Source organism: Anas platyrhynchos, chromosome 2 (assembly GCF_047663525.1).
Source record: "Anas platyrhynchos isolate ZD024472 breed Pekin duck chromosome 2, IASCAAS_PekinDuck_T2T, whole genome shotgun sequence".
Taxonomy (NCBI): Eukaryota; Metazoa; Chordata; class Aves; order Anseriformes; family Anatidae; genus Anas; species Anas platyrhynchos.
Window position 1 is genome coordinate 20913899 of NC_092588.1, and position 17645 is coordinate 20931543.

At 37.7% G+C, this 17645-nt stretch overlaps 1 protein-coding gene across 18 annotated transcripts in view; it reads right to left on the minus strand.

Moving 5' to 3' along the window:
* RIMS2 (regulating synaptic membrane exocytosis 2) overlaps positions 1-17645 on the minus strand; it is a 450137-nt gene that overhangs the window by 374838 nt on the left and 57654 nt on the right. For 11 of the 18 annotated variants that reach the window (XM_072034389.1, XM_072034391.1, XM_072034396.1 and 8 more), the window contains exons 2-3: positions 15362-15394; positions 14875-14961 (exon numbers count right to left, since the gene is read on the minus strand). The exons of the other annotated variants lie outside the window; for them this stretch is intronic. In XM_072034389.1, the coding sequence (XP_071890490.1) occupies positions 14875-14961; positions 15362-15394 (120 nt within the window). The remainder of the gene's footprint in view (positions 1-14874; positions 14962-15361; positions 15395-17645) is intronic. 18 annotated transcript variants of the gene reach the window in all.

Sequence of the window (17645 nt, forward strand, 5' to 3'; positions counted from 1 at the left end):
CAGCTATACAGATAGCATAGTAACATCACATATTGCAGCTGATAAGCACCTTGGATAAGCGGTAGTGGAGGTCTCAGTAGCAATCAGCACAGGAGCAATGGGTCTTTCAGCATTCAGTCTCCTACTGATGCTATGAGGTTTATGCAAAAATTAAGACTTAATTAGATACTTTCCATGCAAAGCTGACACATCTGTGCAGGCATATACAGACTTTTATCCCCTATGCAACAATTCTCACCTGAAATTTAGATCACCAAGTACACTTGGCTGAGGCTCTCAGAAGACTAATCCTTTTACAGTCTATTTTTATACCATCACTCTACATTTTACATTTTAAAACCATGCAGATTTTTGTAACTGTTGTTGCATTTTTCTTCCTGATTCGCTCAAATGAAATGTTTTGTAACAGAAACCTCATATCAGTCTAAAATTATTAGAAATAGTGCTGCATGTTGGCTATTTCTGATTTTTTTCTGATACTTTGTGTTAGGTAACCAAATAAATATCAGTTGTAAACAACCTTGTCCACATCTATATACCTTTTTAAATCTCATCTCCTGTCACTGAATTAATTTGGCAGTCATCACAAATTTCACTTTAAATAAAGGGACTGAATATCAGATGCATTATTAGACTTTAATTTCTTAAAGAACAGCCTCATTATTAAAAATTACACAAAATACCATTCTATTCAAATAATTCACCCACAAAAAAAGTTTCCCAATTTATTTTACATTTGTCTTGTTTTCATAAATCATGCTGTTATTTACTTTACACATTTCCTTTTAAGGGATGCAAGGTTTACCAAAGTACCTTAAAAATGCTAATTCAGTGGCTGACTATTAAGCGCACTACAACATTATTACATTTATAAAGGGCATCTTCAGCAGAGATAATATTTCTCACAGTCACTCAGGTTACTTTATTTGCATCATCAGTTAACTTACAAAAAGAAGCCATTAACTTCATGCCCATAGTTTTAAAAATGCCCAAAAAAGCAAATTTACTGTGTTGAACTTTTATGTGATCCTTACTATGAAAGGCAAAATTATTTTTTCATTAGATGATTACACTCACAACCCAAATAAATACATGCCAAATAATAGGTCAGACTGTCTTGGCTCTGAAATGTAACACCTCCTGACATTACAGTATCATGATTAGAGTGAGTTCATTCCACATTGTTTACAACATTCATGAGCAGCTTCAATTATTAAGCAGCCCCTATCTTCTTACCTCTGCAACAGGATTATTCCTATCTTGACGATTTTCCTTTTTTAACGAACAGGAAATAAATTTGAGCAATGTTAAGAAAGTTAGTATAGGCAAGTCTCGGTTGTGTTTGCTATAGTGTTAGCTCATCGTCATCTATGTAGACTACACCAATGTGACTGATGATGAATTATCACCGCCATAGATATTGTAATAGGTGGTAGTAATTTATTATGGTGGATCTGGGTTTTGTATGGTTTATGAGTATCAGTATTCTTACTGTAAAAGGACCACCAGCAGAGCCACCGTGCTAGCAGCACTACAAGGGGAGATCCTGTTGAAATACCTCTCCCATTTTTAGGAGACTGTCATTTTCCATATTGTTCATGGTTTAAAAGTAACAGGAAATAGGGCCAAAACACATTAATTACCTTCGTCAGGTTAGTTTCTTCTAGAAACAAAGTGAAGAAATGGTTCCTAACACTGAAATTCAAATATAAAAATAATTACGATTTTTCAGATGCAAGTAGCTCACAAAGGGAGAGGGATGCTCTCGCCTGGAGGACAGATTATTATGACTGCATGAACATGGCGTGTAACAATCTTCCCCATATTAATTGTATCTAAAGCCAGGCTGCCATACCTTCCCTTTAGTCAAAAAGTTCACTAAACGCAACGCTTTACTGAATTGAAGCATAATGATGATTAGGTTAACACAGTATTTCTCCATTTTAGGTAAACAGTATTTGATAATAACTGAAAAGATAAGAGATTTGTGTCCCAAAAACAGTATAAACAGTAGTTAATCTAACACTATTCCTAAAAGACAATGTTTGACTTTTCTAAATAATCAGAGCTGTGCAAAACCAACCCCTCCCCCACAAAAAATAGCTTATTAATTAATCATTAAGGTCTGAACCCTACTGAGCATAAACGAGGGCTGTAAGACAGCAGTACTGGGCCACCAGTAGCCCTGCTGATCGTGCTTTTCTGTTCGTAACCCAGTGGAGGGGACGTGTGGGGTGAGAGCAGGCCCTGTAAACCAGCAGGGGCAAGGACACCGTGACACTCACAGGCCAGGAACTAGCCCAGAGACAGCCCTGTGAAATTCGTTTTTCCTGTAACACTTGAACACTATTCCCTGCCAAGATTGTGATCTCAGTTCATTAAAGCCTTTTCCTGGAGTACTTCTGTTTGGAAAAACAGTAAATAGAAGCAGATTCTACTCACATTTGTTTTAGCATAATTGCACTTAAGTCAAACAAGCCCTAGCTCTGTTCTTCATCAATCTGCTTCCTGTGTAACTGCTCTCATCTTCGAGCACTGTATTTCTCCATGTTGTTGAGCAGGGCTCATAAGTTACTACATAGACTACTGTATCATATACATGATCCTGTAAGTTGCTGAGAAATATTTTGTTTAAATTATCAGACGTACAGGTCTGAACCGATCAGTTCAGCCAGCTCAGATGCTCACTGCACATCAGACTCAGCAGGCTCTTACTCCACCTTGTTGCTCTCTCTTTGCCCCTTTCCTGATGTATCTTCAACTGTCATGGTATTTCAACAAATCTACTATCATAAATTAAAGACACCGTTGATAATCTGCAATATATTTTGCAGAAAAATTATCGATTATCTTCCTACAGCAAAACATAGACACTTCAGGTGGAATTGTCAAAGTCCACATGTCTGAAAGTAATCACCACTCTTATTTTAGATAAGCCTTTTGCATCCAGGATTGACCAGGTCCATGGACACTAACATTCAAAGGCCCAGTATCAACACTGATAAATGTCCATTTTTTCTTTGTGCTAATGTTAACTGGCCCCTTACAAAACAGATCTTTGTAACTATGTTTCCAGTGTTGGAAGCAGCATCCTTCTTTAAATACGGGCATGTAAAATAAGTCGATTATATATACATCTCCCTTTTGTCTTTCTGTTGGCAGAGAGGCAAAGGCACTGCCTATGATATAAGAGCCAATACTTGAACAAATCACCATCTAAAAAGCTGAGCAGAGCAGACAAAAGTTTTCATCCTGGGATTATCGTGACTCATCAGTACATGTTTAACCAAAGAAGGAGTATTTATTTAGTGTACATAGGTAATTAATATTGACAGAGTTAAGGAGTATACACAATGGAGTCATAAATTCAATAGTAAACCTTTTAGAGAATAGTTTCCAAGAGTACAGATAGCAGAACGTTTTCTTAAAAGATTCATTAAGGATAATATAAAGAGAAGAATGCAGTGCCATCATTATGTATGATGAGACATGGAGACATGGCTGGAATACATTTGTTAACTCAAATACACACTCAGTGTTGAAAGAGACAACAGTCTGCTGTTTCAGAGGTCATCTGTTAATCAGATTTTTGTCATACAAATGTTAGTGGTTTTCACCCTGTTGGTGAACACCATAGTAGAAACAAGAAAACATGTTTTGCCTTTATGCCTAAGGGCATAACTGGGAGATGGGGGGTCCCCAACTGTTCCAAAACTGCTTTCTGACACGGTTCTGTATCCACGGGCAAAGCAGACCTGTGCTGGGCAGGCTGTGCTCCTGCTGACAGCACTCAGGTTCTCTTTCCGCTGAATATCCTTGCACTGAATCAAGAACATCCCCTTCCTAAAACAAAACTATCATATTCAGCTGTGGAAGCACAGGTTACACAAATGGATGTAAAGCTTACTAAAGGTTAAGAAGGGGTGACATGTAGAAGGCACAGCTGGAATTACTGACAAGTTGAAATCACAGAATCATGACTGTGACAGACCAAAATTCCCAATAGCGTACAATAAAAACTGGATTTTTGTTTCTGTGAGACGGCTTTTTTGCCCTATGACAATCTTCACCGTCTGTTAATGTTATTCATAGATGAGACTTTGTACCCAGTAGTACTCATCCTCACCCCAGGCTTCTGATCAACTCACCCTGGCACCATCTGTCTATGTTTGTTCTGAGTCCAAGATACTCCAGGAGCCACATCACTATGAATTTACTTCAACTTTCTCTCTATACAGATCATAATCAGAAAAAAACATCTTTAGGAAGAGATAAGTGAATTTCCTTCTTCTGTAAAATCAATAGTACTGTTACTATGATCACAGAAGGCCAGCCAAGAGAGCACATGCAAAAGCAAATGGGGATGATTATACTGAAAAATTAGAAAGATCCACTCGTCTACAAAATAAAGGGCTGTTTGCTGATTTCATTGATACAAATGTTTGGAGGACTGTGCTCTTTTTAGACGGTACCTGAGATATTCTGGATACCCATTCAGTGAACCTCAAATCTGTAGAAGCAGACTGGAGCAAGAACTATCATCATGACACAAGCTGTGCCTGGTGATGAAGGACAACCATCTCACTCAGGATGTCTTTCCTGGGCAAATGTGGCAGAGCTTTACATCCTACAGTCAGCCTTTCTAAACCACTCCATTCCTTTCCTGCCGTAAATAAAGGAGGACAAATTGACACTTCTTTCCTCTAGTCTAACTGCCCCTCCAGACCTTTCTGAATAAGGAACAAATACTTCATTTTATTTATATCTAACAAACTGGCCAAACACATAAAAGCATAGAACAAACCCTTCCAAAGCCAAACACAACGCTGGTTCACAGCTATCGGTTACACAGAAGTGGTATTGAAAGGAGTTGTTAGTTTAGAAGCACATCACCAACATTTGAACTTTCTCCAGGAAAGCTCTGCAGCTGGGAACCCTAATTGCATTTCCAGCATGCCTAATTGTGTTTCCTGACTCCAGGGGACAGGAATTCCCCAGATACTGATGACTGACGGGCCTGGTTCTGCTTTCAACCTGCAAGTAAGCAAAAATACCCAGTTATGTGAAACTTAGCATGAAAATCAACCACTGCTTCCCCTGGTATCATCAGCAGCTGGAAGTGCTCAATGCTTCACAGTAGCACTCAGCACTACCTGCACCCAGGTAATTTGCAGAAGTCATTTGCACAGCTACAAAGTGCCCTCAGTACTAGCATTCAGTAGCAAACATTAAAATCAGGGCTTAAACCACACAGCCAGCCTTTGTGAAGCACCAAACATCTTCCAGTACCAACGAAACCAGGTGGAGTTAAAGGGTATCCAACATTTCTAGTGCTACTGTCGCTAACTTAGAGTGTTTTAAAACCTACTTGCTTGTTCTGAAATTGTTCATTGGTTCATGAACCTGATTCTTTTTCAGAATTTTATGCAACCTTTTGAGGACAGTTACACAGTTATGATGTTAGAATTGATTCATCCATGGCCATTAAATCTTTCCCTTCTTCTGAATATTTAACCACCATCGTTCATGGTGTGCTTTTCACGTCTTAAGATCATTCATACATGATAGAAAGAACAAATAGTGTCTATTGCTTTAAGAACAAGTTGCACCTTTGGTGCAAAAAAAAAAAAATACTCAGAATCCTTTATATCTCAAATTAGCATTCATTAAAGCTATCCTTTTGAAAGCCTTCCTATTACACCAATCACTGCTTATTTAAGGGTACTGATACAATTGATAATTTTAAAATTTCAGTATAGACAGATTATAAAACTTGGTCTGATTTAAGTCATTATTGAAAATACTGTAACCATTACTATCTGGTCTTGTAGCAGGATCAAAAGTTCTTAACCAACTTATCGTTATGCCTTCAGATCATACACCAAACACAGTCCGGATGTACCACGCAGCTCTCCCCATCAAAGTTTCAGGCTGTGATTCTGTCTATGCAGAGATGCTCTGCAACTGCTGCGTTTCCAAACTTTCCTTCAGTTTCAGGCACTGTAAGTGCAAGCTCCATATGATAATTTTTGTGTTCTAAATTCCCAATGGGAATAATGAATCAGCAAACAAAAACTTGACAGAGGACAAAGAATAACTTAAGGCATACTATGTGATGTAGATAATATAAATCCCACTGAAATTCAGGCTTTGGTATTTGTTATGTTCACAATGAGAACCATGAACCTGGCCACTATTCATCAGAGATTCCTGTCTTCTTTATTTTCTGCCCAAGTATCAAATCACAAATTCTCCCAGCATGAAGAGAGATCCAAGAGTAGCAAAAAGCTTACAGCATTTTGTGTCAACCTGTAAGTAAAACGTATGAAGCAGAAGGCATTCCCTTGTTCTTTTCTTGTGCTCAGTCTCTGCCAAGTTGTCTCCAGGAATTTGACCAAATGATTATTTTAAGAAAATAGCAGCTTTATAAGAACGCTAAGAATATCTTTATTATGACATTATTTCATTAGTTAAGAAATAGTTAACAAAAAGAGTTAATTTTCTACCTGTGGATTTTCCTCAAATTTGAGACCAATAAAGATGTATATCATGAATCTTTATTTAAACATTAATGAAAAATACTCTCTATATATCAGTAGCTATAAGTGCATTGAATACTCACTCCTGAATAGAACTCCAGATGCTTCTATAGCATAGATCTGTATTTTCAACAGTTAATAATTGCCTATATTTTTATATATCCTCTTCAATGAAATTGAGTCTGCCTTTTGTGAAATCGAAGCCTTTTTAAATATTTCCAGAGAGTTTTAGTCAGACTATGTCAGCAAAAACAGCCACTCTTTTTTTTTTTACCAGCCCTGACAGATACTAAAGAGGACATAAAAGAGTAGGTATCTGAAATGGACTGAAAATTGCATGGGAACACAGAAGCATATTAGAGGAGGAAAATAAAAATGTAAGTGATGGATATTTACTCCTTTCAAATGCACGAGGGATTCGCTCACTTAGCATCAGAGACAAGCAGGACAGGCCATGCACTCATGGCCACATTTAAACATGTTGTTACACATATAGATGATCATTTGCAGTCTAAAATGGTCATGAACATTTGGGAAAGTAAGGTTCCAATTTTATTTGGCAAGTCAAAAACATTTTGTTCTGTTTTGGGATTATGATAAAAACAGATGTCTTGGAACTAGCAATATTCCAAGTATAATAAGCTTCGCACCACTTCTACTCACAAAATACAGTTTTCTGTGTCATTTTAAAGGAAAAAGAATTTAAATTATTAATAATAATGCTTAGCCAGTAGAGTGCAGCAGCTGAGATACAACCCTCTCTAGAAGGTTTGACCTTCCTAAGATTTAATACACATCACAGAAACTGAACTTGCAGTATGGCCTTTACCATCAGTTCTTTAGCGAACAAAACGGAGAAATCTTTGAAAAAAAATGAAAATATACACAATAGTTACACTCTGTGCCAAAATAAGTGGATAGCTTCCACATCTTGCAAGAATCCCTTTTGCCACTGTCACGAAGGCAGGTGCCATTGGAGACTGGGCTCGGTGACTCAGCTGCATGCTTAACATGCTTCCCTCTTATTATAGTGAGATTACCACTTCTGTCTTGTTTCAGTCAAGCTTAAGCCAGCATTTTCTAAATCTATTTGCTTATCTCATTCAGACAACCTGTCATCCCTCTAGGGGTACTGTCCGTTTCTTTTGGAAAGCAGCTCAAAGCAGGATGTTGTCAGCATATTAGTAGCACCACAGCCCATGAGATCCAAAAACTCTGAGAAATTCCAAAAAATGTAAGAGAAAATCTTCTCACATAAAGCTTTCTGGAGCTGCTTTACTGATGTTACAAAATACTGCAGTCCGTGCAGCCTAGGTAGCAATGGGTTTATTTAAACCTCATGCATATACATATAGAAAAATTCTGTTCTTAGTCATACTATTTCTATTATTATTATTATGCAGAACACAAAATAGCTTGAGATTTTAGTATATTAAATAGCTAACATAGCTTCATTTCAGCTCTACCTTATTTGAAAGTACAATTACTTTCCTTTCTTATCATTTATCTATTATCTTATTAGAGTGAAGTATATACATTGGGATTATCCCATTTGGGGGGAGGAGGGGTGTCACTTTTTCTTTGCCCATAATGCTAACTGCTGACCAGTTAAATATTTTTGGTTTTGTTCTTCTCTTTCTATTTGCAAGACCATTTCTCTTTTTAATCCCAGATCCTCAGGAATTCCTCATAATAACACACCACCTGGCATTTATTTAAAGATTACTTTTTTTTCTTCCATGAATAGATATTTTCCCAAACAGGGAAATAGGTTCCTCACATTGTCCCTGAGTGTTTTTTAATTCCTCAATTAATAAGATTTAATATATCAAAAATGTGAAATCTCCTATCTTTGAACATTCTGTGGGTTTTGTTTGCAGAATTACATTCTGTGTATGTGTTAAAACTAAAACAGCCAAGTTGGAATCAAAGTTAAGTCCAGAAATATATTTCTTATGATCACATCTATCTGTCACCAAAATGTTCAACTCTGCCTTCTGATAAAACCAAAAATCACCATATTCATTACTACTATCTTGGCATCACTAATAATGTGAACAATACAACCAACATAAATAAGGCTTTCTTGCATTAAATATTAGGAGGAAAAAAACTGATAAGAGGTCTAGGGCATCTTTACAAGTCAGTCAACTGTAACTTTATGCTAAAAGTGGTAATTTTTACCAGTCTCATAACAGTAGTGGCCATGCTCAGTCATTAGAATCACACAACAGAAGTTGTTGAGTTACCTCATATTGACTTTATTTGGAGACAAAAACATTTTTACAGTTAAAAAGGTATTTGAGATAGTTATAATATTTGACTTTGAGATAGCTAGATAGCTACAATCTCGGAATATTATTTTTTTTTTAATACCATAAATTATACTTTTATTTTCAGCTCATATACTCTCAGTTTTCTCTCCATCTTCCTGTCTGAGAAAATAAACACAGTAGAGTGCTAGACTTCTCACGACTCTAATTTCACAAGTGTATTGGCTGCAGAGATATATTTTTCTCTTTGAGAAAAATATTCCTTCAAGTGGAATGTGCTATTTTCAACAGGTTCTATTAAAAACCATACTGAACAGCAACTACACGGACTGCAAATAAACCTGCTGACTATATATAGCGTAACTTTCGTTGAACATTTTTTTATGTGGGCTTACTATCACACTTGCAGTAGTCAATATGATGAAATTCAAAGCTACCTAGTGTTTGGTAGTCACATTGTTTACACAGGAAATTTAGAATACAAAAATAATGATCCATGGATTTATGATTAATATTTGAGAAATGCCAATGTACTTTAACTTGAATTCATTAGAGATTCTAATAGATGGAGTGATCCTTTCAGAAATGGCTTTATTTCAGACACCGACTAAAATATCCACTATAATTAATGGCATGAAGCTCAAAGGAAAATGCTGGGTTCTGTGCCTGGGAGGGAGACAAATGGCTGGAAAGTAGCTCAGCAGAAAGCTGAGTGCTGGTCAACAGCAGGCTCAACAGGAGCCTGTGGTGTGCCCTGGCAGCCAAGAGGGCAAACCGTATTCAGGGATGTACTAAATGCAGCACAACCAGCCAGCCTAGAGAGGTGATTATTCCACTATATTTAGCACTGCTGTGGCCTCACCTTGAATATTGTGTGTGGTTCTGGGCTCCACAATATAGTCTATGAGGAGAGGCTGAGGGTGCTTGTGTTGTCTGGTCTGGGGAAGAGGAGGCTGAGAGGCGACCTCAGCTCTCTGCAGCCTCCTGAGGAGGGGAAGCACTGAGCAAGGTGCCAGCCTCTGCTCCCTGGGAAGTGATGACAGGATGCACAGGAACGGCACAGAGCTACCAGGGGTGGTTCAGACTGGGCATCAGGAGAAATTTCTTTACTGTGAGGGTGGTCAAACACCGGGACAGGCTTTCTAGAGATGTGGCTGATGCCCCTTGCTTGTCAGTGTTCAAGGGGTTTTTGGATGATGCCCTTAATAATAAGCTTTAACATTCATGGGGAAACCAATCAAAAAAATAAAAATCTTTTGGGTATTTGGATATCTTTAAGCAGCAAATATTAAGAAACTGTCTTTCCTAAGCCACTGTAGCATCTAAGGAATTACATAACACAAGAAGGACTCCCCCAATAAAATTAATAGGCAGCAGGTTTAAAGCAGACAAAAGGTCACAACTCTCCTATACAACACCTAATTAAATTGCAGAATTCATTTCACCAAGTTCTGAAGCCAAAAATATAAATAGGTTTCAAATGGGACTGAAAATGCTTATGGCAGAGAGATTCCTAATGGCTATGAAATAAATGCAGCAATATGTATGCAGCCTTCACCTCAGGAAACCACTACAACACAGCCAAGTGGCTGTACCAAAATTACTCTCTGCATGCCCTGCTCCATATGTGAGTTCTTAAATATCCATTGCTGGGCATTGCCAATACAGATTATGGGAATACCTCTATTTTGACTGGAGCTTAATACAATCACATAACGTTCCAGGGTCCTTAAAAAAAAAAAAAGGATATATAAACTTTAAGTGAAGCGCTTAGGCACAAAGAACATCAGCAAGTCCTAATGAAGAAAAATCCACATATACCTTTTACAAAATACATGCCATATATATGTGAAGAAACAAAAATTGACAGGCTAATTGTTGAGCAATTGCTCAACAGTTGAAGCAATTTCTTCAGAAGGCAGCTATGGATCCCTAACTCTGTAAGGATGCCAACATGGAAAGACCTTGAACAATGCAGGCAAAACTCATGATGAGGTACACAGGAGCTGGAGATAAAAATATTCGTTATCAAGGAAGACCAGATATGCAAGACCACTCTCAATATTGAACCTTTGATCCATCATGACACCTGGGACAAATGCCCAAAGACTGCAGGAAAGCAAATATCACTCCTGCCTTCAGGAAAGGCACAAAAGAGGGCCCAGGGAAACCACAGGCCGGGCAGCCTCACCTCAGTCCCTGGGAAGCTGATGGAACAGCTCATCCTGGAAACTATTTCAACAGAGGAAGTCATACTTGACCAACTTAATGAACTTCTGTGATGAAATGAGTGGCTTAATAGATGAGAGGAGAGCAATGGATACCATCTACTTTGTCTCCAGGAAGACTTTTGACACCATCTGCCACAAGATTCTCACACAGAAGTTGATGAACTATGGGCTGCATGAACTGATGCAATGTGGATTGACACAAAACTGGGAGGAGTGGCAGATACACCAGAGGGACCTAGCCCGGCTGGAGAAGTGGGCTGACAGGAACTTCATGAAGGGGAAATGCGAAATCCTGCACCTGGAGAAGAACAACCCCACTAGCACAGGCTGGACCCTACCTAGCTGGAAAGCAGCTTGGCAGAAAAGGACCTGGAGCTTCTGCTGGACAGCAAGTTGAACAGCAGGCAACAACGCGTACCCTTGGGGCAAAGAAGGCCAGTGGTATTCAGGGCTGTATTAAGCAAAGTATCACCAGCAAGTCAAGGGAGATGATCCTTCCCCACCGCTCAGGCCTGGTGAGGCCACACCTGGAGTAGTGTGTCCAGTTCTGGGCTCCCCAGTACAGCAGAGACCTGGACACACTGGAGAGAGCCCAGCAAAGCATAACAGTATGAGAAAAGGATGAGAGAGCTGGGTCTGTTCAGGCCCAGAAGAAGAGGCTCAAGTGGGTCTCATCATTGTCCATAAATACCTGAAAGGAGGGTGCAAAGAGGACAGAGGCAGGCTCTCCTCTGTAGTGCCCAGTGCCAGCACAGGAGGCAATAGGTACTAACCCTACGACAAGAGGCTATGTTTAAACATCGGGAAGCACTTAACTGTGAGTGTGACTGGGCACAACAAGGTTCCCCCAAAAGGTTGTGGAGTCTCCCTCCTTGGAGACTGATGTTCAAAAACCTTCTGGACATGGTCCTGGGCAAGTGACTCTAGGTGTCCCTGCTTGAGCAAGGGGGGTTGGACAAGACATCCAGAGGGAACTTTCAACCTCAAACATTCTGTGGTTCTGTGATAAAAAATTCATGTCGAAAGGATTTCAAACTATTCCTGCCTCAAAAATACTTTGAGAGCAAAACAGAATTTTATAACACGATACCTTACATTCTGAACCACTAGCATGATTCCTTCTCTGCCTTCTCACACATTTTGTCCTCCCCAGATTAACTGTAAATAAGTTTTCCATCATTGAAATTGGACAGCCAGACATATCTTAAAATCCATTACAGACTCAGATACTGGCAGTGATTTCAAGTGGAAAATGTGCAGACATTTATAGATAGTGGTAAAAATGTCTTCAGGCATACAGACTTCTGTGTTACAATGATCCCCAAGTACAACAGTCCTCTGCAATCCAATAAAGTCAGAAAAAGAAAGTAAATAAAAAAGTTGCACTGTTAATATTTTTGTTCTATTTTCCTCTGTGAAAGTTTACAATAATCACAACAATTCATCATAGTCATTAACAAACCAATTACTTGATATGATCACAAACACACAGTGCTGGAAGACACTTTAAAAAGTCACTTAATCCATTCTCTTGTCCTAGTGAGAACCACCTACACTTGGGTCTCTTGTAACAACAGATATTTACCTTGCCAAGTCTAAGATTTTCAGTGACAGAGCTTCCACACAAGCCCCAGGCAAATTACTTAAGCATTTTAAGTTTTCTTTCCATTAAAAAGTTTTCCCTAACAAACTGAATCACTGAATCCTCCCTGGCACAACTTAAGTTTAATTCTTTCTGCTTGAACACGAGCAGGAAGGAGAAGAGAAAATTTTCCTTCCAAACTACAGCAACTTTCTGCATAATTAAAGATTTGTTCAACTCCATCCCCTGGGATTTTCTCTCCGGTAGGCTAAACCATCTCATATGTTTCAATCTTTCTTTGTACATGCCATATTATTTAGACATATGACTAATCATTCTTATTACTCTCCAATGAACACTAACCACTCCACATCATTTCTGAAATACAGTTTCCAAAACAGAGCACACACTATTCCAGGTGAGACATAACCAAAGCTTAGCAGAGTGAAAACATTTCTTCACAGCAAATCCAGGCTATTGTGTATACATCTCATTATGCCATTTACATCGTTCACAAATACTGACTCTTCCTCAGTTGGCATATTATTATGGCTCCCATATTCTCTGTCAAAGAACTTCTACTTGGACAGTTTTCTCCATCCTAGGTCAACTGCATAAACTATCCCTACCTAACAAATTCATCCTGCTGAATAGTATCAGACCTCTACTGCATGGCATCATAACACCATAACCACAGCTTGTTTTTATTCAGAATATTTTTGGAATATAACCCTGCTATTAAATATCATACTTCTCACAGCCTTGTGGCATCTGTAAATTCAATGAGTTTACAGCATAGTTCATTTCCTAGTTATCTAATAAAAACACCAAAGAAAATTGGTTCCCAGAAATGGCTGTTCAAAAAAATCCTTCCATTATAACAGTAATTTTAACAATAACAGTATTTATTAGTGTTTTTTCGGCAACTATAACTCACTCATTTACATTGAGAACAGTATTTTGTTTCTTCAAAGCCATATGCTTCACACGTACAATATTGGTAACCAGAACAAACTTTGATGCATTGAGAAGATTAGGAAGACAAAGGAGATGGTGTGAACAAAATTTAATATTGCAAATACCTAACCATAATCAATAAAGAAAAACTCCACTACTAGTAACATACACAATTTAATAAGAACTTCAGTGAGGAAATAAGACACAGAGCTCAAAATAACACATTGCCTTACAGAATATCAATTTTATGGCCTATTTCTCTGTTCAGTTTTGTCAAAATTTCTGTGTATTTTCAGGAAAAAAAAAAAAAAAACTGTTTTCATGCCCTGGAAGTATGAAATGCCACTTAACTGTACATATTTAAAAATAAACTAAAACTGATTCTGCCTCAAATAATATGCATGTCTTAAACCTCTTACACATGGGTTCAAAAGCAAACATTTATTTCGTAATGTGAAATTATAAAACAATCATCTTAAAAAGAAAATACATAACCATTTAAAGTTCAAATAATATCAGATGTCACATTTAAAAATCTTAAAATTTGATATATATTTTTTAGTTTCTCATTAGGAAAAGAGTATTTTTAGCTTCATGCTTTAAGTTCCACTCTAAGACTGAATGTCCTAGCTTTGCCAGTTCCTGTTAAATCATAACATTTTCAGACTGAAAGAAAAGTAAAACTTTTCACACAGCTCTCATACTGGCTTAGCACTGTAGAGGGTCCATGGATGAAATAATGGCCCCATCAAAGTCAAAACTCCCCTGAATTTTGACAGAACCAAAATTTCACCTCATATCTGCTAAAGTTTTGAAACTTTACAGATATTTTAGAAGCATGAAAAAATGAAATGGTATTTTCCTGGTCCTTTAAGAGGTCTTCATATTATATAGATTTGTATAGCATTCTATGCATGATCAGTACCACAAATACCATGCATTTGCATAGATATGCTATATATAATACATGTCTTATAATTCAAGCTCCGCATGCACAGAAAACACATCACTTCACTGAGAGTTTCACGTATGGAGCATTTGCAGAAAAAGGCAAATGGAGCAGTAGTATTTCCTCTGATTGTTTTCTAATATAACCACTTAAATTACTGTTAAAAATGCCAAAGTTGATTTTCAGCTTTCCCTTTGCCAATGAGGGTTGGAAAGCAAACAGTGTCAGCTTGTAAAATGCCTTCAGCAGGATGTTCTAAATGGGCAGTTCTTATAAACCTACTCTCCAGTAAGTTTTAATGCTATACAGACATTACTTAGTCTACAGAGAGCAGCTTACTTACGTCTGGGGCTCCTTTTCATTTTGCTGCTTTTGCTGTGGTTGAAGAACGTTATTTACCAGCTCAGTGATCCCACTAAAGGGAAACCACCTGTTTAAATAAGCAAATAATGTGACTGAATAACCAATAAAACCACACTAGTTCAAATGTTTTCTTATCCAATGATAATAGAAAATATACAGGCGGAAAAGCTAGAGCCAATGGGAATGTTAGCTGCAGTACTAAATCAGCCACTAAGGGGGGAAAGGGAAAACAAAGTTTTACAGTTAACCAGTTCACAAGCAGGCAGCAAGAACCTACATCCAACCGAGATGTGGATGAAGTAAGAAGCTGCAGGCAGCTCTCTTACAAGCCAGTCAGGAAGCAGATGGCAAACTAACTGCAGCCTATCAGGTATTAGGGTAAGCTAATACCATCAAAGGTGCAGAAAGCAGAACATGGCAAAGGTAGAAAAGTCAAGCCTACTGCACTTTTAAGATAATTTACTTACTGTGTCAGCTGTGGTTTTTGCTCTTCTTTGACCCTAAAAAGATAAGTTTGCACAACTGAGTGCAACATGTTGTAAAACAACTACCCTGAAGTTTTATAACCTGCATCAAATCAGTAGGAAAAAAGTCTTACCCTGAGTTAAAAGGAATTCCCTTAATATTTGTTGGGCATTTATAGTATTTGTTGGGTATTTTGTGCTTATTTCCATTTAGGATTAAAACTGGGGAAAGCCAAATATCTAAAACTTCTCGTTACAAAATTGAAATCAGCGCAGTTCCTTCTAACTGGCTTCCAATTCTTTGGACAGAATAACATGTTAGAACATTTCCAGCAATACATTCAACTACCAATGCAAAGGAAGGTGTTTTGATTATCTTTACTATCTATTTTCTATATTTTTATTTTACAATCGAATTACCTACCATAATTCAAGGTGAATTTAAAACACGTAACATCATTTAAAACACAGCACCCTAAACTAACAGGTTAAGGAAAATCTTCTCTGCATTTATGAAACTACAATTATGTCAGTGTCTGCAGACAACGTAACTCTAAAAACCAAGGAGGGAAGACTAAGGAACTTGACTCTGAGTGAAGTTTACTTTTACTTGCTAGAAGAAGTAGTTAGATAATACATACAGTAAGTCTGCATAGTACTGATTAGTGTTTGTCCATCATCTTCAGGAAAACATTGTATCTGAAATACATGCTTTAATTTGAGTGAGCAAGGTGATGTCCTATGCAATTCCTCTCCACTAAATCCAAGAACAGAGATGTGTACTCATAGGCAATATTTACATCTCTCTAATATTTACTCTCTCTCTAATTGCACCTATCCGTCCTAAATATCAAGTTAGGACCAGTTTCCCTTTACATTCAATGAAACCAAACAGGTTCCTAAATAGATGTCCTCAATGTCCCTTACTTAGCTAGGAGGAGAGTGCAGGCTCATAATTTAAGCAGATGCTTAACTTCAGATAAAAGACTAAAGCTCACAAAAATAGCTCCACATCTCCTCCTCCATATGACATGTCACTGTGACTACTCCTATGAACAGGGTTCAGCGACTAGACAAGAACTAAATAAGGGAAGTGGACACTGATACAGTAAAAATTTTGAAAAAACAAAATTTAGTACAGAAAGAGAAAACTGTACATGCAGCACACAGTGAACAGTCCTCTAGCACAGCTTGCCTTTTCAGCATTTTAGAAAATTATAGTGAAAAAAAAAAAAAAAAGGTAAAAGTACAAAACCAAAAACGCAGGCAGATATATTTTGAAGTTAAGAAATATGGAAATAAAAATTGCTCATGCAGTTGCAATTCCACTCCACCATGCATTTTAACTGTAGTACCATCTTTCACCGTGAGATTCCATACTGTTTTTTCCACACAAAAAAATAGGGAATTGGTATCTGTACCTTCTTGTACTAGGCAGCTTAAAACATTTTATAGCCTCCAACTTTAAGGGCCTGAAAGCTGTATTTGGTAAGCTGTGAGAAGGAAGTGCCATTGGACCAAGAAACCTGAATACACAGTTCCTCCATGGTTCCTTATATTCCTCTCAATACATGGCTCCCAAACGTTTTTACTGGACACTTAAATTAGTGTTTCATTGTGAATTTTTCTACTGAAATAAACAAATGAAATACGAATGTTTCACACATTGAGATTACAACCAATGCCCTTCCTTTGGACTGGGACCATGGTCATTTTTGTAACATGCAGAATTGAGACCAAAATAGAGTGAGATCATAATTTGCAGTAACGCACACTTCTTCAGAGCTCCATTTGAAATCTTTGTTGTGTTTTTTTTTTCCCCCCCAAGAGGATTTAGCATCTTTACATAATTGTGTGTGTTCAGTGACTTCAACTGCAGCTGCAAATCCTTTGTATTTTTGAAAATCTTACAATCAGATTTTGAATTCAGAACCATTAAAGAAACGTTTCCCATTAGTAGCCACCTTGAAAATCTGCATTTAAAATGGTTTTCCCCTCATTTTATAGGAGCACTGTGTTCTAAGTCAGGATATGATTAGCTTCCGCAATTGAAAATATCTCCTCTGAAATACTCTTTTCTCCTACAATTCCGTGTCTCGTCCACTGTACGCTTTCCAACACTGCAGTTACGTGAGGACAAGAGCCTCTGTTATTATATAACTATGACGCATCCTTGAGTACTATCCACATACCCTTTAGTCCCTTGATTAGGCAATGATCTTTCTTGACTTTATAGCGACAATGGAGGGGAAGCTAGAATTTGAAACGAAATTATTAAAAATAGCTA